Genomic DNA, 24,033 nt, shown 5'->3' with positions numbered 1-24,033 from the left:
TTGGTGATACTAAGCAGGATTAACTGATTTCTAAAAAAAATTTAATTAAAGTGTGACTTTTTCTCTATTATACACCTCAATTACTATTTCTTTAATCAGTAAAGTACTTAATTTAGTAATCCGCACAACATTTTAATGAAAGGGAGCAGGAAAATTGTCCTCAGAGTTGTGAGTCTGTAACTACTAATTGCTCACATAACAAATCTATCCACTTTCAAAATACATTCCCATAATTGGAATTGATTTTAGTAAGACATGCTCAGATTTTGCTAAAGCAGAAAGTAGTATAAACCAAGTAATACCCATTATTTACTAAATTCACTTAATAAATACAGCTATTTCTATTTAAAGTACCACTGAGGGGAAGCTGCATGTACAAAAAGCCTTGGACATAGACAGTATTCAATAAATATTTGCCCAGCTGAATTGAACTGAAAGAAATTAGAAACCATCTAGCCTGGTTTCTTTAGTCATTTGGATAATTTTGACTTTTACTTGCTTCCTAGTCACAATCAGTTAATAACAATAAGCAGACCTTAGCTTCCCTATTGCTATTCTTTTTAAACTCATTGTCCACTTTATTTCTTGGTCAGTTAAGGTTCTGATTTTAGTAACATACTGTGTGGTTAATTTTCCTACTGAGGGAGTCCTCATTTCAAATAAGCTGGGGATGAAGATTTTGACAAGGGTTACAAGGTCAACAGTAGAAGTCACACTAAATAAAGATCTGTTGTCTGAAACACCCAAGTCTATCATTAAGGAATTATTCAAACTTAGAATATTTTTGTTGCTGAAAATTCTTGTTTGGTTGCATTTGTATATTGTTAGCAAATAAACTCCATGAATTTTACAGCTTTGGCTTTCATAAAGATCAATTAGCTTTGAAAAATTTAAAACTGAAAAACCCCCCCAAAACAAACAAACAAAAACTCCATCTCTCAAGAGTAAACTGTGCCTCTGATCTAGAAAATGGATATACACATTGGTAGAATTGACAAGGACTTTATTTGGAGAGAGATATTAGGGATATACTGGTTGTTTTTTGCATTTCACAAAGAGATTTGGTTTCAAAACCAGGCTATCAATATCTTGTAAAGAGATTAATATTTATATTCATAGCATAACAGTGCTAAAAATGTAATTTTTAAAATTAAAAAAAATAATTTTTAAAATTAAAAAAAATGAAACAGGGAGTTACTGCTGTGGTATAGCAGAAATGAAACTGACTAGTATCCATGAGGATGCGGGTTCAATCCTTGGCCTTGTTCAATGGGTCAGGGATCTGGGATTGCTGTGAACTGCGGTATAGGCCAGCAGCTGTAGCTCTGATTCGACCCCTTGTCTTGGGAACCTCCCTATGCTCTGGGTGCGGCCCTGAAAAGCAAAAAAATCCCCAAAAACCAAAAATGAAAAAAAAAACCTGAAACAGATTTACATAATACATAAAATATATATTAGCAGACATTTTAAATGGTAATTCAGAGCCTTATAAAAACAGAAACTTGAAATGGCTGACATAAAAAATAATGGTTAAGTGTTTACTGTTTGAGGATTTTCTCATTCTGTTCTAGAGAAATGAACTGAAGCACATTTATCTGGTAATTTGGAACACATAATAAGGCTTTTTCAGCATTTAGTGTATAATGCCATAAACCTTATCAATGCTCTCATTTGAAATTACATTGGCTGTAAATGACAAAGAATTTTTTTTAATGTTTTTAGGATATTAAAATCATACCTCATTGTAGCCAAATAATTTGAAGAGAGAAAGGTGATAAATGATGAAAAAATAAAAACTATTTGTGGCCTAAGATATTCCTTTCTAGTATAGGATACAGAAAATAAATAGAAATGTCCTTTTTTGGACAAACTCAGTAAAATAATCTAGTTCACATTCCTGCTTTCAGTCAACACCGCATCAGCCATCTTGCCTACCCTAGAAAACATGGCAGCTGAAGCAATTATAAGAGGCGATGTGGACAGAGTAACCAGGGTGAGTTTCCAGCCCTTCGCCAAACCAATCACCAGGCCAATAGAAAAAGTAGACATGTTCTGAAACAACAGAGCAATCTTGTCTCCAATACCATCATTGATTTTGTTGATGTCACTGAAACAAGTAAATAAATTCAGTTAAGTTATTTATATGTTATATATGAGAACAAAGTTGATAAACTGCACATCCATCCTCTTACTCAGTCATGCGAGTATTAAGTTCACCGATGCCACAACTGTCAAACCAGCTGATATCCTGAGCCAAAATTGAATGAAAAAACTGTTTTCGAATTCTCTTGGTCTGTCGTGCTGCAGTCATAACCCAAAAGGAAATCTGCATGTAGCCAAAAACCAAGGCAGAAATTCCTATTGCAACATAATAAAGGGTCAACCTAGAAAAAAGATTATTGGAAATTTAGTGAGACCGCATCACAACTTTTTTCCCTTATTACCAAAAAAATGAAATGTATCATAATATTTGATTAAGATAATTTGTGCTAGAACCTATATGATAACAACAACAAAAAAACCCCACAAAAAACAAAGAACAGCATGAGAAAGAGTGAAGTACACTGATGTAGGAATCTAAGTTTCTCTTGTAAGACATCTAGAGTATGTCTCTCATATTATTAGCAAAAATTAGTTTTCTAAAACATATTTGCTATTTCCATCTTCTTTCCATATTTTGATGTTAGAAAACATTACACTGAAGTTATTTATAATAGCTGTATGTAGAACAGGAGGGTAAAAAACGATAGTAGTCAAAATCATTTTATAAAATATTTTAAATATATACATACCATTAAATCCCAAATTCAACTTAAGGAATTTACTCTAAGGAAGTATGTACAAAGATTAATCTAGATAAATGTTCACTGTAGCATTAATTATAAGACATAAAACTGAAAACATTCAAAATATCTAACAGTAGGTAGGAGACCAGATAAAAAATGCAGTCATTTCACACATAAATCTGTGGAATGCAGCAAAATCAGTATGAAGGTGAAGTTTATAGCAGACCTATAAACAAGAAAAATCTCAAATAAACAATCTAACTTAATACCTGAAGGAACTAGAAAAACAAATGAAGTCCAAAGGCAATAGAAAGAAGGAAATACTAAAAATCAAAGCAGAAAAAAATGAAATAGAGACTAAAAAGACAATAGAAAAGACCAATGAAATAAGAGCTGGTTCTTGGAAAAGATAAACAAAATTGACAGATCTTTAGTTAGATTCACTAAGAAAAAAGAGAGAAGACTCAGATAAACAAAATCAGAAACAAAAAAGGAGAAATTAGAACAGATACCACAGAAATACAAATGATTATAAGAGACTATTATGAGCAGCTATTCACCAATAAATTGGACAACCTAGCAGAAATGGTAAATTCATAGAATCAGACAGCCTTTCAAATAAACAAATGGGACCACATCAAACTAAAATGTTTTGTACAGCAAAGGAAATTATCAACAAAATGAAAATACGATCTACTGAATAGGAGAAGATATTTGTAAGTCATATATTTGATAAAGGGTTGACATCCAAAATACTTAAAAATTCATAAAGCTCAAGAACAACAAAAAACAAACAACCCAATTTAAAAAAATGAACAGAGGATCTGAATAGACATTTTTTTTCTAAAGAACACATACAGATGGCCAAGAGTTGAACATGAAAAGACATTCAATATCGAGGAGATGAGGCAAGATGGCGGAAGAGTAGGGGGATGCGCTTGCCCTCTCCCACAAACACAACAGAAAAAACACATCTACATGTAAAAAGACTCGCACAGAACAACAACTGAATGCTGGCAGAAAAACTTAAACTTGCCAAAACAGCAAGAATCTCTTGACATAACTGGGTGATATAAGACAAAAGAGGAGAGAGAGACCAGACTGGCATTCCCAAGAAGGAACTGTGAAGAAGAAAGGGAACCTACACCCTGGAAAGTCATCTAACCGACAGAAAGAGCAACTGAGTTGGAGGGATCTCCAGACTCTGAGAAAAGTGCAGCAGCAGGTTTGAGATCTAAAAAGCAGAGTGAGAGCCACACAGATCATCTGAACCACTGGCACAGACACCAGAAAACAAGATGCTGGGGTTGGAGCTGGGCACCGAGATCTAGGCCCTGGAGGTTAGTCCCTGGGAGTGGGCTGGGGTTGACAGTGTGGAGATAGCCTGAGGGATTAGGAAGTAATATGTCATGGGTGGAGGGAGCAATACGCTGGGAAGTGGAAAGCCACAACAGAGGGAACCTGGGAGAAAGTCTGGACATGAAGGAGAGACAAGGCACCAGTGTTGCAGAGGGGAGAGGAGGAGGGGTGGGCCACCATACTCCTTGTGGCCCAATGTCCATGCTTGCCTTCCAGCTAGCAGAGAGCAGAGCTTCCCAGAACATCCCTCCTCCCCCACCCCACATGCACCTGGCCAGAAGCTGCCTGCCATCACTTCGCACTGGCCTCACCACCCTCAGGAAGCTACCCACCACCGCAGCTTTCCCTGGCTGGTATCCCACACACAGGAAGAGCCCCACTCCTGTGGAGCAAGCTGCACAGCACCACTTGCCCTTGGGAAGAGCTTCGTGGCCCAGGAGCACCAGGGCAAGCCCTGCCTGACCACAGAAAGTGCGCTTCCAACTCACTGCACACCTGCAAGTCCTGCCCGACCTTGGGAAGTGCTCCTTTGCCTCAGAGCCAGCTGGTTAGCCCAGACCGCCCTCAGGAAGTTCTGTACTCTTGTGGAGCAAGCCACTCATCAGCCCTCGGGAAGAGCTCTGGGCCCAGGAGCACCAAGGCAAGCCCTGCCTGGACATGGGAAGTGTACCTCCACCATGAAAAAGAAAAACACAAGCAAGATGAAGAAGCTCAGAAACCATTCCCAGTTAAAGCAAAAGGAGAACTCACCTAAAGCAGTCAACAATGAAACAGACCTCTGCAGTCTGAAAGACTTGGAGCTCAAAATGGAGATAGTGAAAATAGTGATGGAATTAAGAGAAGATATGAACAGTAATGTAGACTCCCTCAGAAAGGAACTAGAAAATATAAGGAGAAGCCAAGAAAAACTAGAAAATTCATTTGCAGAGATACAAACGGAGCTAAAGGCATTAAAAAACCAGAATGAATAATGCAGAGGAATGAATTAGTGATGTGGAAGATAGAATAATGGAAATCACACAAACAGGACAGCAGACAGAAAACCAAATGAAAAAACATGAAAGCAATATAAGAGACCTATGGGATAATATAAAGCGGGCCCCCTCTATACATAATAGGAATTCCAGAGGGAGAAGAAAAAGCATAGGGGATTGAAAATATATTTGAAGAAATTATCGCTGGAAAATTTCCAAATTTAAAGGACACTGATTTCAAGATACAGGAAGAACAGAGGGCCCCAAACAAGTTGAACCCAAACAAACCCACACCAAGAAATATCATAATGAAAACGGCAAAAGTTAATGATAGAGAGAGGATCCTAAAGGCAGCAAGAGAAAAGCAAAGTGTAACTTATAAGGGAACCCCCATAAGGCTATCAGCTGATTTCTCTACAGAAACTCTACAGGCCAGGAGGGAATGGCAAGAGATATTTAAAGCACTGAAAGGAAAAAATATGCAACCTAGAATACTCTATCCAGCAAGAATATCATTTAGAATATAAAGGGAAATAAAGAGTTTCTCCAACAAAAAAAATCTAAAAGAATATAGCAATACAAAACCCATCCTAAAAGAAATACTGAAAGGGCTTCTCTAAATTAAAAAAAAAAAAAGAAGAAGAACTAGGATGGAGGAAACCACCATCAGAGAGCAGTCACTTAAATAAGCCAGCATACAGATCTAATCATGAAGATGTTTAAAATAGAGTAAAATTAAAAAGAAGACATCAAAATCATAAAACATGGGCAAGGGAAGTAAGGAAATGAATAGTTTTTTTTTCTTTTTTTAAATTTTAGTATGGTAATGAAGTGTTTGAACCTATCAGGCTAAAACACACAATAATAGGAAAGGGTTAACATACTTAAAAACAGGGCAAGCACAAATCAAAACCGAACATTACATTCACAAAAAATGAAAAGAAAAGTACTCAAGCAGAAAATAATTGGAGCCCATCCAACCAAGAAAAGAAAGGAAGAATGGAGAATCATAGAATCAACGGGAAAATGAGGTTTAAAATGACAATAAATAAACATCTATCAGTTATCACCTTAAATGTCAATGGACTGAATGCTCCAATCAAAAGACACAGAGCGGCAGACTGGATAAAAAAGCAAAAACCTTCAATCTGCTGTCTACAAGAAACTCACCTTAGGACAAAGGACACATATAGATTGAAACTGAGGGGGTGGGAAAAGGTATTTCATGCCAGTGGACGAGACAGGAAAGCAGGAGTTGCAATACTTATATCAGACAAAATAGACTTTAAAATGAAGGCCATAAAGAAAGACAAGAAGGACACTATTTACTGGTTAAAGGATTCATTTAAGAAGAGGATATTACAATTGTCAACATATATGCCCCAAATATAGGAACACCCAGATACATACAACAAATACTAACAGACATAAAAGGAGAAATTGATGGGAATACAGTCATAGTAGGAGACTTTAATACCCCACTCACATCAGTGGACAGATCCTCTAGACAGAAAACCAATAAAGGAAACAATAGAAAAGTTAGACTTAACTGACATTTTCAGGACATTACATCCAAAAAAATCAGAATACACATTCTTCTCAAGTGTGCATGGAACATTCTCAAGAATTGACCACACACTGGGGCACAAAGCTAACCTCAACAAATTTAAGAGTATAGCAATTATTTCAAGTACCTTCTCTGAGCATGATGGCATGCAACTAGAAATCAACCACAGGAAAAGAAATGAGAAAAAAACCTATTACGTGGAGACTAGACAACATGCTACTAAAAACCAATGGGTCAATGAGGAAGTCAAGAAAGAAATTAAAAAATACCTTGAGACGAATGATAATGAAGACACAACCTCTCAAAATCTATGGGACGCCACAAAAGCAGTACTCAGAGGGAAATTCATGGCAATGCAGGCCTTCCTCAAAAGAGAAGAAAGACCTCAAATTGACAACTTAACCCACCAACTAAATGAATTAGAAAAAGAACAAACAAGACCTAAAGTCAGCAGAAGGAAGGACATCATGAAGATCAAAGAGGAAATCAATAAAATAGAGATTCAAAAACAATAGAAAAAAAAAATAAAAAAAACCAAGAGCTGGTTCTTTGAAAAGGTAAACAAAATTGATGAACCTCTGGCTAGACTCACCAAGAAGAGGAGATAAAGAACACAAATAAACAAAATAAGAAATGAAAAAGGAGAAATCTCAAAGGAAACTGCATAAATACAAAATACAAAAAACAACCCATAAGAGAATGCCATGAACAATTATATGCGAACAAATTTGAAAACCTATAATGCGGAAAACTATCTAGAGACTTATACCCATTCTTCTTAAACTTTTTCAAAAGGTTGAAGAAAAAGGAACACTCCCAAAAATATTCTACAAAGGCAGCATCACCCTAATACAAAAACCAGACAAAGATACTATTAAAAAAGAAAATTATAGGCCAATATCTTTGATGAATATACATGCAAAAATTCACAACACAATTTTAGCCAACTGAATCCAACAACATATAAAAGAGATCATACACCATGACCAAGTGGGATTATTCCCAAGTTCACAACGATGGTTCGACATACAGAAATCAATCAAAGTTATACACCACACTAACAAAAGAAAAGTCAAAAAACACATAATCATCTCAATAGTTGTAGAAAAAGCATCTGACAAAGTCCAATATCCATTCATGATAAAAACTCTTACCAAAGTGGGTATAGAGGGAACATTCCTTAACATAATTAAAACCATTTATGACAAACCCACAGCAAATATAATACCCGATGGAGAAAAGTGGAAAGCCTTCCCACTAAAATCTGGAACAAGTCAAGAATGCCCACTCTCATCACTTCTATTAAACATAGTATTGGAAGTCCTAGCCACAGAAATCAGACAAACAAGAGAAATAAAATGTATCCAAATTGAAAGAGAAGTAAAATTGTCACTCTATGCAGATGACATGACACTATATATAGAAAACACTAAGGACTCCACACAAAAACAACTCAAACTGATCAATAAATTTAGCAAAGTAGGAGGATATAAAATTAACATTCAGAAATCAGTCACATTTCTGTATACTAACGATGAAATATTAGAAAAGGAACACAAAAATACCTTTTAAAATTTCACCCAAAAAACTATATAGGAATAAACCTGACTAAGGAGGTGAAAGACCTATATGCTGAGAACTATAAAACATTAAGCAAGGAAATTAAAGAGGATTCAAGGAAATGGAAAGATATTCCACACTCCTGGGTTGGAAAAATTAATATTGTAAAAATGGTCATACTACCCTGAGCAATCTACAGATTCAAGGCAATCCCTTTCAAATCACCCAGGACATTTTCCACAGAATTACAACAAACAATCCCCAAATTTATATGGAACCATAAAAGACCCAAGCAGCAAGCATAACTCTCCCAGACTTCAGGCAGTATTACAGAGCCACAGTCATAAGACAGTGTGGTACTAGTAGAAAAACATACATATAGACCAATGAAACAGAATAGAGAACCCAGAAATAAACACAGACACCTACAGTCAATTAATCTTCGACAAAGGAAGCAAGAATATAAAGTGGGAAAAAGACAGTCTTTTCAACAACTGATGCTATGAAAACTGGACAGCCACATGTAAATCAATGACAATGGAATAGGCCCTCACATCATGCACAAAAACAAACTCAAAATGGCTTAAAGACTTAAACATAAGACAAGACACCATAAAACTAGAAGAGAACATAGGCAAAAATTCTCTGACATCAACCATACAAATGTTTTTTTAGGTCAGTCTCCCAAGGCAACAGAAATAAAAGCAAAAATAAACCAATGGGACCTAATTAAACTTACAAGCTTTTGCACAGAAAAGGAAACCATAAAAAAATGAAAAGACAACCTATGGAATGGGAGAAAATAGTTTCAAATGATACAACCGACAAAGACCTAGTCTCCAAAATATACAAGCAACTTAAACAACTCAACAGCAAAAAAACCAACAATCCAATTGAAAAATGGGCAGACGACCTGAAAAGATATTTCTCCAAAGAAGACATACAGATGGCCAAGAGGCACATGGAAAAATGCTCAACATCACTAATTACTAGAGAAATGTAAATCAAAACTACAATGAGGTACCCCCTCACACTGGTCAGAAAGTCCATCATTAACAAGTCAACAAATAACAAATGCTGGAGAGGTGTGGAGAAAAGGGACCCTCATTCACTGTTGGTGGGAATGTAAATTGGCACAACCACTATGTAAAACTGTACGGGGGTACCTCAGAAAACTAAATATAGAACCACCATATGATCCAGCAATCCTACTCCTGGGCATATATCTAGATAAAACTTCTTTGAAAAAGATACATGCACTTGTATGTTCATTGCAGCACTATTCACAATAGCCAAGACATGGAAAATGTCCACTGACAGATGATTGGATTAAGATGTGGTGTGTGTATATATACACAATGGAATACTACTCAGCCATAAAAAAGAACAAAATAATGCCATTGGCAGCAACATGGATGGAACTAGAGACTCTGATACTTAGTGAAGTAAGTCAGAAAGAGAAAGACAAATACCATATGATATCATATATATGGAATCTAATATGGTACAATTAACCTATCTACAGAAAATAAAAATTCATGGACTTGGAGAACAGACTTGTGGTTGCCAAGGGGCAGGGGGAGGTGGTGGAATGGACTGGGATTTTAGGATTAGCAGATGCCACCTATTGTATTTGGAGTGGATAAGCAAAGAGATCCTGCTGTATAGCACAGGAAACTATATTTAGTCACTTGTGATGGAACACGATGGAGGATAATGTGAGAAAAAGAATGTATATATGTATGTATGACTGGGTAACTTTGCTATATAGCAGAAATTGACAGAGCACTGTAAATCAACTATAATAGAAAAAATAAAAATCTTAAAAAAAATCAAATGCAAAGAAGAAATGCAAGACTCACACACCAAAAACTACAAAATATGGTTGGGAGAAACAAAAGAAGATCTGAATAAAAGTATTGGAAGACAATGTTGTTAATGACAATTTCCTCAAATTGATCGGCAGATTCAATCACTCCTTGTCAAAAATCCCAGCAGGCTACTGTGCAGAATTTAAAAGGTAATCCATAAACATATGTAGAAATATATGTAGAAATGAAATATCTAAAAAGATCAAAGTTGGAGGACTTTCTTTTCCTAATTTTATTTATTTATTTATTCAAGTTCTAAAACTATAGTACTCTAAACAGTGTATACTAGCATTAGGGTAGACATGTCAATAAATGCAACAAAAATCAGAGAAAACAGAAGCTGACCTTACAGTAATGGGCATCAGATTTTTAGCAAAGGTGACAAGGCAATTAAATACAGAAAAAAATTGTTTTTTTCAAGAAACAGTCTTGGAACAAATGGATAGCCATATGTAAAAAGAAGTTAGACCCTTACCTCACCAATGGTTACAAAAATAAACTCAAAATGGATCAAAGATCTAAGTGTCAGAGTTGAAATGTTAAAAATTCTAGAAGAAAATGTAGAAGAGGATCTTCATGATCTTATGTTATGCAAAGAATTCTTAAATCCAAGAGGAAAATACAAAAAAGAAAAACTTGATGAACTGTACCTAATTAAAATTTAAGGAGTTCCTGTCATGGCGCAGTGGTTAACGAATCTGACCAGGAACCGTGAGGTTGTGGGTTCGATCCCTGGCCTTGCTCAGTGGGTTAAGGATCCGGCGTTGCCATGAGCTGTGGTGTAGATTGCAGACATGGCTCAGATCCCGTGTTGCTGTGGCTGTGGTGTAGGCCGGCGGCTACAGCTCCGATTCGACCCCTAGCCTGGGAATCTCCACATGCCGCGAGAGCAGCCCAAGAAATGGCAAAAAGACAAAAAAAAAAAAAAAAAAGAAAAATTTAAAACTTTTGTGTTCAAAAGAAATCATTAAGAAAATGAAGACCAGCCACACACTAGGAGAAAATATTTGCCAGTCATATATCTGAAAAAGAACTTGTACTTAGAATTTATAAAGAAATCTTAAAATTCAGTAATAACAAAAACAACATGATAAAATAGGCAAAATATATGAATACGCATTTCACCAAAGAAATGTATGAATGCCTAAAATGTAAATTAAAAATATAAATAATAAAGTACATTTTAAAAACAATTTTCATTAAAACATTAAAAATAATAAAATAAACAATAAATAAAACATAGCTAAAAAATGGAAACAGTTCAGAAGTCCATTATCTGGTGAAAAGATAAACAAAATGTGATATATCCTTGCAATGGATTACTACTAAGCAATAAAAAGGAATAAACGGTTGATACATGTTATAAAACGGATGAACCTCAAAAACATTACAAATAATAAAAGAAGCCAGGTGCAAAACCCTATATATTACAAGCACCCTGAGTGCATGCAATGTGAAGAAAGTGAAAATCTTTAAAGATGGCAGCTAAATAATGGCTTGGGCCTGGAGGTGGGAATGGGGATGGACTGCAAAAGAGGAATCTCTGCAAAGTGATGGAAGTGTTTTAAAAATGGTTTGTGGTGATGGTTGCACAACTGTAAATTTAGTAAAAACTGATAAACTGTACACTTAAAACTGGTGAGTTCTGTAAGTAAATTATGCTTCAATAAGCTGTCAAAATCACACAAACAGTATAATTCCATTTATGTTAAATTATATATAAAAATCAAAATATTTATCATCCAATAGTAGTGGAATTATAGGTGATTTAATTTTTTTTGTCATTTTAACCTTTAAACATTTTCTACAATGAAAATATTAAATATTTAATTAGAAAAGTAATTAAAAGAATTTTTATAGAAGCACTGACTCACTGTTAAGACTATTCTTAAAAGCAAAGCAAAAAAAACCACATTCAATTTATTCCACACAGAAGTACCATATTTACTAACTCTTCATTTATTTAGCAATCAGACTTCTAAATGACCTGGGGCCCAGAAGAAGAAACTCAAAAAGTTCCAGAGCCCACACATTTTATTTTGCATCAGGAAATAAAACTACCCTCAAGGCCTAAGCCTTCTGATTTAAAACCACATGAAAATTAAGATTGATTTAATGGTTCCATTTGTTTAGCATAAAAAATGTGTGTTAAATATATTAGGCCCTTTACATATCTCAGTATCACTGAATCTCCAGAAGGAGCTTATAGATGTTACCTGACAGACTCTTTAGCTAGCAATTGGTGGGGCTCACAATCTAAATCCTCAATCTGTTATCTGAATCCTGAGTTTATTATCTGAATCACTCTGGCAATATTTCTGAGGGAAAAGGGTTCTCAGATAAGTCTGGGAAACACCATATACCTAGCACCCTACCCCCTGGAAATTGATAATACACACCAACATATTAAAAAATATCAAAACAAAGAAATAGTTAATTTTGTTCAACCCAAGATGTTTCAGACTAATTAACAATTAACACCCCCCATCCTTTTAAAATGTATCATTTTTTTTTAACACGTGTTATTTCCTTTGTACACAATTTGGGAATTATTTTAGGTGCAACTTGATGCAGCAGAAATTGTCATTGATTTAATCTATCATCTAATATCTGATCTCATCTTCCTAAATAAGGGAACCTCTGTTTTATTTTTAGTGGCCTGTGCCCAGCTAAAATGGATGTGGTCACATAACTAGTAGAAAGACAGAAGGATCCTGAGTTCCTGATAACTTTTGAGCCATATTTCATCCTTAGACTGACTACTTTTAGAATTCTACAAAACAGATTTCTATAATGATTAAACCAGTATTATGATAGCTTTTACATTAAACTCAGTTGAGTTTGATCCATCAGAGATTTGATCATCTAGTTTGCCCCTTTGTTTTCAATAGATTATAGTAGAAAAAAAGGAGCAAAAAAGAAGGAACAAACTGCTTATAGGTTATATAGAATTAAATAGTTATTGACAGCAAAAGAGGAGACATCATATTTACCAGTAATAATCTTGGAACTATTTAGTTATTATGATGTGAATTCAATTAGAAGAAATTAATTATTTTAAGGATAATTGATAAGTAAGACAAAGGCACAGACAACATTAAAATTACATAAGGTTATGAGTCATTATCTTTGGAAAATAGGTAGAACAAAATTCCTTAGTTTCTGATTATTACAGATGTAAGAGCTATTACCTTATCCCCACCAGAAAAGTTATATAAAACAATGTTTCCCAGAAATGTGTTCAGCAAAAAATTAGTTCAGCAGGATGTTTACCTTCCATAATCAAACAAGTGTGGAAAATTTGGATTAAACCGAGCTTTTACTATGCTTATTTGTCCAAGGGTATCCAAGGAAGCAATCACATACAGTATTTTTCTAAACCAGTTTGAATATAGAACATTTTTTTCATCATACCTCTCAAATACTTCCAAAATATTAAACTGGTTTGAGAAACAGTAGCACAACAAATACTACATTATAAATGTTAAGAATGTTTCCTTATAAATTTAGTAATCTCTCAGTAACTATATATAGACATATCTTTTCATCTTATTCTCCCTTTATTATCTGTTTTTAAATAGATGATCCTATTTTTTTTTTAAGTTCCAAACCTTTTTAAGAAACCCATACTTCATGATTGTAACATCAAAGCCCTGCTTTAATATATAGACTAGAATTCAGCAGAAAGCAGTTCTTGGATCCTAATTAGGAATTTTCAAAAGATCCAATATAAAGAAAATTTATGCAAAAGGTGCTAAAAAACAGGAACTTTCCCTCAAAGACAGTTGAGACCTCAGCAAAGCACAACTCAGGACAGCACTATTCACACTGTAGTCCAGAAGAGCACTGTCCAGGAGAATGTTCTGTGACGAAAATAATGTTCCATATTTGTGCTATATAATATGGCAGCCAGTCATATGTGACTTGTGAGCACTTGCCATGTGTCTGAGAAACTGAATTTAAATGATATTTTAAATTAATTGAAGTTTAAATAGTCACACAAGGCTGTAGCTAGCATTGTCGAAGGTCAAAAATTATGGACTAGAGGGTATCACTGCAATGTGATGGATTTCTCTTGGGGTTGTACAATATGGAGTCTTCATTTTTAGGCAAAAAGAATAAGGGAACACTTAGGTCTGATAAGACTCATAGTTTTAGTGAGATACTACTGAAATCCAGTGAATATATTCAGGAAGGTTGCATTTCTCCAACAAATTCACACATGTGACAGAGGAAAGCATATTGCTTAATACACAAATATACAAAAATAGAATGGCCTTATAAATTATCTATTTCAGACTACAATTTTTAGTCTGAATGCAACTTTAATAGTCTGAGCAGTTAGTCTCCAAAATAGTCTGAATAAAACTTTAGTCCTTCTATTTAGATTTTTATTTTACTATTTGTTGCACATGTAATTTTGGCTCTTAAAGTTTACACAAGTGGCATTTTTCTGTAAGTTTTGGAAGAAAAATAATTTGAAAAAAAGGAAGAACTAGTTATTTAACCTTTAGGATATATACCTTCATGTCTAGGAAACAAAACTGGTATAAAAATGCAAATCCCAAAACAACTTCTCTACTGATGACAATTTTGTCAAAACTGAAAGCTTATGAACCTATATATCTTTCAAAAAGGAGAAAAAATTATGTGTAATTATATCTTTGGGAGTTCTCATTGTGGCTCAGTGGAAACAAACCTGACTAGTATCCATGAGGATGGGGGTTCAATACCTGGTCTTGCTTAAAGGATCTGGTGTTGCTACAAGCTGTGGTGTTGGTTGCAGATGTGGCTTGGATCCCACGTTGCTGTGGCTGTGGCGCAGGCTGGCAGCTGCAGCTCTGATTTAACCTCTAGCCTGGGAACTTCCATGTGCTGCAGGTGTGGCCCTAAAAAGAAAAAAATTACATACCTAATGAAAGAACAGGATACATATATTTTAATCGTTTTTATTAATAATCAAACTTTCCAGGTTTTTTCCTTATAAATATTAAATAAAGCAGCATATAATTAATATAATATTAACATTTCATTTGGACTTACACAATCACATCTTCATTTATCTTCTCTTGAGACTGAGTACAGTTCCGAAAATTTGCTGTAAAAAAGTTTTTTAAATTATAAAAGAAGTTTATTTACAACTAGCCATGATGTATTTTATATATAGACCTCCAAACTAAATATAGTGCTTTCTCAAGAAAATGGACTTAATGACTACACCCTAATTAAGGATCATCTTATTTTCAATTCTTTAACCTAAAATTTGAAATGATTATCTCTGGTCTCAAGAAGCACACATGCAACATGAAAAATTACAAGGAAATATTAACCATGCAGCTCATACCTGGAAAGTATTGTTTAGGACCTCTCTGATTTCAGGCAACAGGTATGTAAGTAATAGTAATAGAATTTTCCTCTCCTGTTGAGATTAGGCATTTAGAATTTAGTTTGAGATACCCAGGGAATTTAGAAAGTCCAAGAAAAGTAAGAATACAAATGAAATTTATAAGTAGTAGTTATGGGAAAAGTTTAAAAGAAGTTCATCAAAGTATGTTGGGTATAACAAGGATAGCAACATCATAAAGTTGTATTTAAAATAATCTTTGCGTGACCAGTTTTCCATATAAACTTTTTCTAGCAAAAACTAAATCATACATTAATTAGTAATTTCACCAACAGCTCAAGGCAGTGGTGAGTATCAATTTTCTTTCTTAAAAGGCTATGATAATCATTTGTAATGAATTGCAGACATCATGCTCTTCATCTTTTACATAACCACAATGTCATAACATATGATGATGTCTATGATCTTTATGTATGTGCAAACAATAATTTTTCCTTTATTCCATTTACAGAATTGTGGCAGAAAACATTTTTAGAGTAGCTTGTTACAAATATCAGAATTGAAATAGAAGTATTAAAACTCAGTCAAAAATTTTAATGACATTTAACTTAGTTAATAAAAAGAATATTGATCTAAAAATGGCACCTAGAATCATGTAAAAATGGCATAATCTCATTTTGGAGATCATCTATATTATAGATTACATATTATAGCAGTAGCATGTGCAAAAGCTCAGTGCTGGCATAAATATGGGCCCCTGATCAATGATACTTATTATTCATATTTTCGTTTGTAGGAGCAAGATATCCCCCTCTATTATCCTTCAGAAAACCAAACTTAGAAGGTTGAAGACATACATCTTAATATCTCCAATTCTCCTTAATAATATATTACACCAATAATATCCACGTAATTATCTTTATCAACCTCTATGTGTTTACTACATTTGAAAAAACACACAATGAAACTTGAGAAATGTGGAAAAGGCTTAAACAAAATCAATAAATTGCTTAAATTGATCAATGAAATTCATCAATATCAGTCAGATATGTACTGAATATCTATCTAAAGCTAACAAAGCAATCAATTATGGAGCAGATCTAACCAAAGGAATACTACCAGACTGCTTAGTTTGCTAGGTTTATCCTCCCTCCCTTCCTCCATCTCTCTGTCCCTCCTTCCTTCCCTCTTTCACTTCCTCTTTCCCTTGCTTCCTTCCTTCTGCCCTCCTTCCCTCCCTCCTTCAATTCCTTCACTTACTCTTTCAGAGAGAGATATTTATATTTGGTAATAAATAAATATCTGCTCAATGAATTGTCAGATCCATTTATTTAACAAACAAAGTGACATCTTTACTTAGCCTCTATCATTAAATACCAAAAAATTAATAACTGTGTAGACAGGATATTATCACATGGAAGGACTTAGAGATGGAAGCAGTGAATTTATTCTACTTAAACAAGACTGGGACATTTGAAAAATGAGGCTTTGGGTAGAAAATAAGAGAGTATAAATTAGTATTTAAAGTCAAATAGGGCACAAAGAATCTCCAGCCTGCCAATTCACCTTACAGATTTTGAACTTGCCAGCTTCCATAATTGCATGAGCCAATTTCTTAAAATAAAGCTCTCTCTTTCTTTACACACACACACACACACACACACACACTCTACTGCTTATATTTCTTTGAAGAATGCTGACAAATTCAGATGTAGTCCTTTGTTGCTTAGCAATACAGAAGAATAAATGAATTAAATACATTATATAAATATTATTTGACAAGATAATAATCTGTATTATGAGTTTAATGTTTGATTGTTTTACTTAATGCTTTTGAGTCCCTAGCAATATAGAAAAGTAAATGTTGTACTCACTTGTGTTGGTTTTGACTAAACATCCACCAATAAGATTATCACTCATTTCTCCTAAAATCAGTGACATTACAGGAAGACAGGCCCCATTTAGTAGTGATGCCAGTAATCCCAGGATCATGAGTGTGATGTCCAGTCTATCAGCAAAGCGAAACTGAGGAAAAAAATAAGATATGGAAGCATGACAACTCTAAAAAAATTAAAAACCAATCTACAACAGAACACAGTAAACCAGCTATAATGGAAAAAAATAAAAATCATTAAAAAAAACCAGATTCAGATAAATCCTTGGCACTTAATGGAATAAGTCACTTTCAGTTATCTGGAAAAATAATTTGCTTGCAATGCTTTAACAGGAGATGTTAAATAAATGAGAATATTTGTTTCATTTAAAAAAAAAAACTACGGTTTTTGCCATTAAGCAAATGTTATTTTATAAAGTGATTAAGAGATTCAATAAACATATAAAATCATGGATAAGTATATATTTATATATAAAGTATATATAAAGTAAAAGAGTCCCTCATCTTAAGGATTTACAATGTATTTTGAAGAAATTGTTGAAACAAAGTAGCAAAATTAGTACAAACTGTAGACCTGTGACACAAATCAATTCAGATGTGCATATGAATCAGATACATTTTTCCATATGGTTGATTCTGAAATAAAATTCTAAGATAATTGACAAATTAGCAATGACAACATCTTGGCTTAATGGATTATCTTGGCTTATGAAAGTTGATCTTCAAAGTTTCAATTCCCCTGGTTAATCAACCTTATAGCAATGAGACCACTAAGTGGAGTGGACATAAATATCCAGTAAAAATTAGTTCACCAAATGTAATGAATCACATTTTTCATTCTTATTTTAAATTCCTCAAATTTTTTGTTTCCAGGACAACATCTATCCCATAAGTAAGGGTCTATAATAACTTTTTTTCTTTTTTGGCCACCCCATGGCATATGGAGTTCCCAGGTCACGGATCAGATCTGAGCTGCAGTTGTAACCTATGCCACAGCTGTGGCAATGCCAGATCCTTTAGCCCACTGTGCTGTGCTGGGAATAGAACCTGCATCCTGGAGCTACAGAGGCGCTGCCAATCCTGTGGTACCACAGCAGGAATTCCTATAATAATTTTTAAGGCTGTTTGGGATAAGAAAAAAATAACTGAAAACCAGATATCGAATGCTTTGTATTCTGTTCTATGGCAGGTTCCTACAACACTACTCCTAAAAAACCATGAACAAAACATGAAAATGTGGATTATTTATCTTACTGAGAAAGGTCAAGATAAAATGCATAAGGTATTGAAATAAAATTAGATTTGAATAACAGCAAAAGGAACTTAGTATGCATTTTGAATGGAGATTGAGAAAATTTCATGTGATAGTTGAAAAATACTTACAGAGTAACTGCCACAGCATTGTACTAAGTACTACAGATGATAAGAGGGTATTTGCTCTTTTACCTTCCCCTTCAATAGGGTATTATCTCCTTGATAAAGCTTGTCATGTTCTTCTACTTTCCAGGTTTTTAAAATTTTGACTTTTGAAAAATCAGGCACTGCTTTGTGTGTATTTCTAATGACATTGACAGTCAGACTGACATAGAGATTAGGATAGGTGGAAGGGATGTTTTAAGAATACATGCCTGAAAATATTCCTTGAACATAATCCCAAGGAAGTATGCTGACAGGCTTTTTTGATAGATAGGATTTATAAAATATTTACATAATTATTTTTATTTATAAGACTACTACAAGCAACTATATGTCAATAAAATGGACAACCTAGAAGAAATGGACACATTCTTACAAAGATTCAATCTTCCAAGACTGCCAGGAAAAAAAAGAAAAAACAAATAGGAGTTCTCATCGTGGCTCAGGGGAAATGAATCTGATACATTTTTCCATATGGTTGATTCTGAAATAAAATTCTAAGATAATTGAAAAGTTAGCAATGACAACATCTTGGCTTATGAAAGTTAACTGAGTAGTATCCATGAGGATGACAGAATGATCCCTAACCTTGCTCAGTGGGTCAGTGATCCAGTGTTGCCATGAGCTGTGGTATAGGTCGCAGATGTGGCTTGGATCCCAGGTTGCTGTGGCTGTGGCAGAGGCCAGCAGCTATAACTCTGATACTACTCCTAGCCTGGGAACTTCCATATGCCATGGGTGCAGCCTTAAAGAGCAAAAAAAAAAAAAAAAAAAAAAAAGGCAAAATACAAATAGATCAACAACAAATTTATATAGATAGTCAACAGGCACATGTAAAGATATTCAACATGACTAATTATTAGAGAAATGCAAATCAAAACTACAATGAGGTACGCCCTCACGCCAGTCAGAATGGCCATCATTAATGAGTCAACAAATAACAAATGCCAAAAAGGGTGTGAAGAAAAAGATACCCTTCTTCACTGCTAGATGGAATGTAAATTGGTACAACCAATATGGAAAACAGTATGGAGGTTCCTCAGAGAACTAAGTATAGAAGTACGATATGATCCAGCAATCCCACTCTTTGGCATTTATCTGGACAAAACTTTTATTCAAAAAGATACATGCACTTCTATGTTCATTGCAGCACTATTCACAATATCTACGACATGGAAACAACCTAAATGTCGATTGACAGGTGAATGGATTAAGAAGATGTGGTTCATATACACAATGGAATACTACTCAGCCATCAAAAGGAATGAAATAATGCTATATGCAGCAACATGGATGCAACTAGAGATTCTCACACTAAGGGAAGTAAGTCTGAAAGAGATATACAAATACTATTTGATATTACTTATATGTTGAATCTAAAATATGGCACAAATAAACCTACCTACAAAACAGAAAGAGACTCATAGACATAGAGAACACACTTGTGTTTTCAAGGGGTAAGGTGAAGGAAGTGACATGGACAGAGAGTTTGGGGTTGGTAGATGCACACTATTATATTTAGAATGGATAAGCAGTGAGGTCCTACTGTAGAGCACAGGGAACTATATCCAATCTCTTGGGAGAGAACATGAGGGAAGATAGTATGAGAAAAAGAACGCATACACAGTATGTATGATTGGGTCACTCTGCTGTACAGCAGAAATTGACACAACACTGTATATCAACTATACTTTTAAAAAAATAAAAATATAAAATAAAAAAGTTACTATATTAAACTAACATCTTAAAAAGTACCAACATTGGAACTGTGACCTCACACCAGTCAGAATGGCCATCATTAATAAGTCCACAAATAACAAATGCTGGAGGGGGTGTGGAGAAAAGGGAACCCTCCTGCACTGTTGGTGGGAATGTAAGCTGGTACAACCACTATGGAGAACAGTATGGAGGTACCTTAGAAAATTATATATAAAACTACCATATGACCCAGCAATCCCACTCTAGGGCATATATCTAGACAAAACTTTCCTTGAAAAAGACACATGCACCCGCATGTTCATTGCAGCACTGTTCACAATAGCCAAGACATGGAAACAATCCAAATGTCCATCAACAGATGATTGGATTAGGAAGATGTGGTATATATACACAATGGAATACTATTCAGCCATAAAAAAGAACAAAATAATGCCATTTGCAGCAACATGGATGGAACTAGAGACTCTCATCCTGAGTGAAGTAAGTCAGAAAGAGAAAGACAAATACCATATGATATCACTTATATCTGGAATCTAATATATGGCACAAATGAACCTTTCCACAGAAAAGAAAATCAGGGACTTGGAGAATAGACTTGTGGTTGCCTGGGGGGAGAGGGAGGGAGTGGGTTGGATTGGGAGCTTGGGGTTAGTGGATGCAAGCTATTGCCTTTGGAATGGATTAGCAATGAGATCCTATTGTGTAGCACGGGGAATTTTGTCTGGTCACTTATGATGGAGCATGATAATGCGAGAAAAAAGAATGTATACATGTATGTGTAACTGGGTTACCATGCTGTACAGAAGAAAATTGACAGAACACTGTAAACCAGCTATAATGGAAAAAAATAAAAATCATTATATATATATTAAAAAAAAAACTTCCCCAAAAAACAAACTTCCAAGACCAGACGGCTTCATAAGCAAATTCAATCAAACATTTAGAGAAGAGTTAACAACTATCTTTCTGAAACTCTTCCAAAAATTACAGAGGAAGGAACAGGCCCAGGCTTATTCTGAGGCCATCATCAGTGTGATACAAAACCAGACAGGTATACCACAAAAAAATGAATGTCAATATCACTGATGACTATAGACAGACACAAAAATATTCATCAAAGTATTATCAAACCAAATTCAACAATAGATTAAAAAGATACTACACCATGATCAAGTGGGGTTTATCTCTGGGATACGAGGATTCTTCAGTATCCACACATCAGTCATATACCACATTAACAAAGTGAAGAATAAAAACCATATGGTCATTTCAAAAGATGCAGAAAAAGTTTTGACAAAATTCGACACCCATTCAACACCCATAAAAATTCTCCAGAAAGTGACACAGAAAAGAAAATCATGGACTTGGAGAATAGACCTGTGGTTGCTAAGGGGGAGGGGGAGGGAGTGGGGTGGATTGGGAGCTTGGGGTTAGTGGATGCAAACTATTGCCTTGGAATGGATTAGCAATGGGATCCTGCTGTGAGCACTGGAAACTATGTCTAGTGACTCATGATGGAGCATGATAATGTGAGAAAATAGAATGAGTACATATATGTGTAACTGGGTCACCATGCTGTACAGTAGGAAAAAAAAATTGTATTGGGGAAATAACAATTAAAAAAAAAAGTTTCTCCTTGTCACTGCTGTGGCTGTGGCAAGAGCTGTGTTGAGAGATCCATCTCTGGCCAGACAATGTCTCAGTGTGGCATGGGGCACCCAAAAAAATTGATAAATAAAAACAGAGATTGAAAAGAATGAGCCTAATTGATAAAGAAATAAGTCAATGAAAAAAAAATCCTCTCCAAAAGTGGGCACAGAGAGAAAATACCTCAACATAATAAAGGTCAAATATGACAAACCCATAGATAACCTCATTCTCAATGGTGAAAAGCTAAAAAGCATTTCTTCTAAGAACAAGGCAAAGGTGTTTACTCTCACCACTTTTATCCAACATAGTTTTGGAAGTCCTAAAAGTCCTGACCATGGAATTCCTGACCATGACAATCAGACAAGAAAAGGAAATAAAATAAATCCAAATTAGAATTATCTTGTGGCACAGTGGGTTAAAGATCTGGCATTGTCACTGCAGTGGCTTGGGTCACCACTGTGGCATAGGTTCAACCCCTGGCCTGGGAATTCTGCATACTGCAGGCACAGCCAAAAATTAACAGATAAAATAAATAGCTTTTTTTTTGTGGGATGGACTGGTAGTTTTGGGGTTAATGGATACAAACTATTATATTTAGAGTGGATAAGCAATGAGGTCTTACTGTATAGCACAGGGAACTATATCCAGTCTCTTGGATAGACCATCATGGAATGTAAGAAAGGGAATGTATATTTATGTATGACTGGGTCACTTTGCTGTATAGTATAAACTGGCACAACATCATATCAACTATACTTTAATAAAAAATAATAATTTTTAAAAAAGAAATCCAAGTCAGAAAAGAAGTAAAACTGTCATTGTTTGTAGATGACATGATACTATACCTAGAAAATCCTAAAGATGTTACCAGTAAACTACTAGAGCTCATCAATGAATTCAGTAAAGTTGCAGGATACAAAATTAATACACAGCAATCTCTTGCACTCCTATATACTAACAATGAAGGATTAGAAAGAGGTATCACTGAAACAATCCCATTTACCATTGCATCAGAAAGAATAAAATAACTATGAATAAACCTACCTAGGGAGGCAAAAGACTTGTACTCTGAAAACTATAAGTCACTAATGAAAGAGATCAAAGATGACACAAACAGATGGAAAGATATACCTTATACTAGGATTGGAAGAATCAATATTCTCAAAATGGCTATACTACCCAAGGCAGTCTATAGATTCAATGCAATCTCTAAAAAATCACCAATGGCATTTTTCATAGAACTAGAATTGAAAAATTTTAAATTTGTATGCAAATGAACAAAAGATCCCAAATAGCCAAACCAATCCCAAGTAAGAAAAAGAGAGCTGGAGGATTCAGCTCCTTGATTTCAGACTATACTACAAAGCTATAGTCATCAAAACAGTTATGATACAGGCACAAAAACAGATCAGTGGAAATATAGATCAATGGAACAGGATAGAAAGCTGAGAAATAAACCCACGAACCTATGGCCAATTCATTTATGACAAAGGAGGCAAGAATATAAAATGCAGAGAAGACAGTGTCTTCAATTAGTGGTGCTGGGAAAACAGAACAGCTATATGTAAAACAATGAAATTTGAACACTCTCTAACACCATATACAAAAATAAACTCAAAATGGATTAAAGATCTAAACATGACTGGACACTACGTAAAAAAAAAAATCAACACAATTAAATATTAAAACTTTTGCATGGCAAAGGAAACCAGAAACAAAACAAAGAGACAACTAACAGAATGGGAGAAAACCTTTATAAATAAGTGACCACCAAGGGATTCTTCTCCAAAATATAAAAACAACACATGCAGCTCAATATTAAAAAAACAAACAACTCAATTAAAAAAGGGGGCAGAAGATCTAAATAGAAACTCCTCTAAGGAAGACACATGG

At 34.7% G+C, this 24,033-nt stretch overlaps 1 protein-coding gene across 10 annotated transcripts in view; it reads right to left on the bottom strand.

Moving 5' to 3' along the window:
- ABCB5 (ATP binding cassette subfamily B member 5) overlaps positions 1-24,033 on the bottom strand; it is a 131,094-nt gene that overhangs the window by 102,187 nt on the left and 4,874 nt on the right. For 9 of the 10 annotated variants that reach the window (XM_021063420.1, XM_021063426.1, XM_021063425.1 and 6 more), the window contains exons 4-7: positions 17,336-17,486; positions 15,161-15,215; positions 2,193-2,384; positions 1,936-2,107 (exon numbers count right to left, since the gene is read on the bottom strand). In XM_021063420.1, the coding sequence (XP_020919079.1) occupies positions 1,936-2,107; positions 2,193-2,384; positions 15,161-15,215; positions 17,336-17,486 (570 nt within the window). The remainder of the gene's footprint in view (positions 1-1,935; positions 2,108-2,192; positions 2,385-15,160; positions 15,216-17,335; positions 17,487-24,033) is intronic. The other variant, XM_021063422.1, reaches the window with a different exon arrangement.

This window comes from Sus scrofa, chromosome 9 (assembly GCF_000003025.6).
Source record: "Sus scrofa isolate TJ Tabasco breed Duroc chromosome 9, Sscrofa11.1, whole genome shotgun sequence".
In the NCBI taxonomy this organism is placed as follows: domain Eukaryota; kingdom Metazoa; phylum Chordata; class Mammalia; order Artiodactyla; family Suidae; genus Sus; species Sus scrofa.
This window is presented reverse-complemented; position numbering and strand designations above follow the sequence as displayed.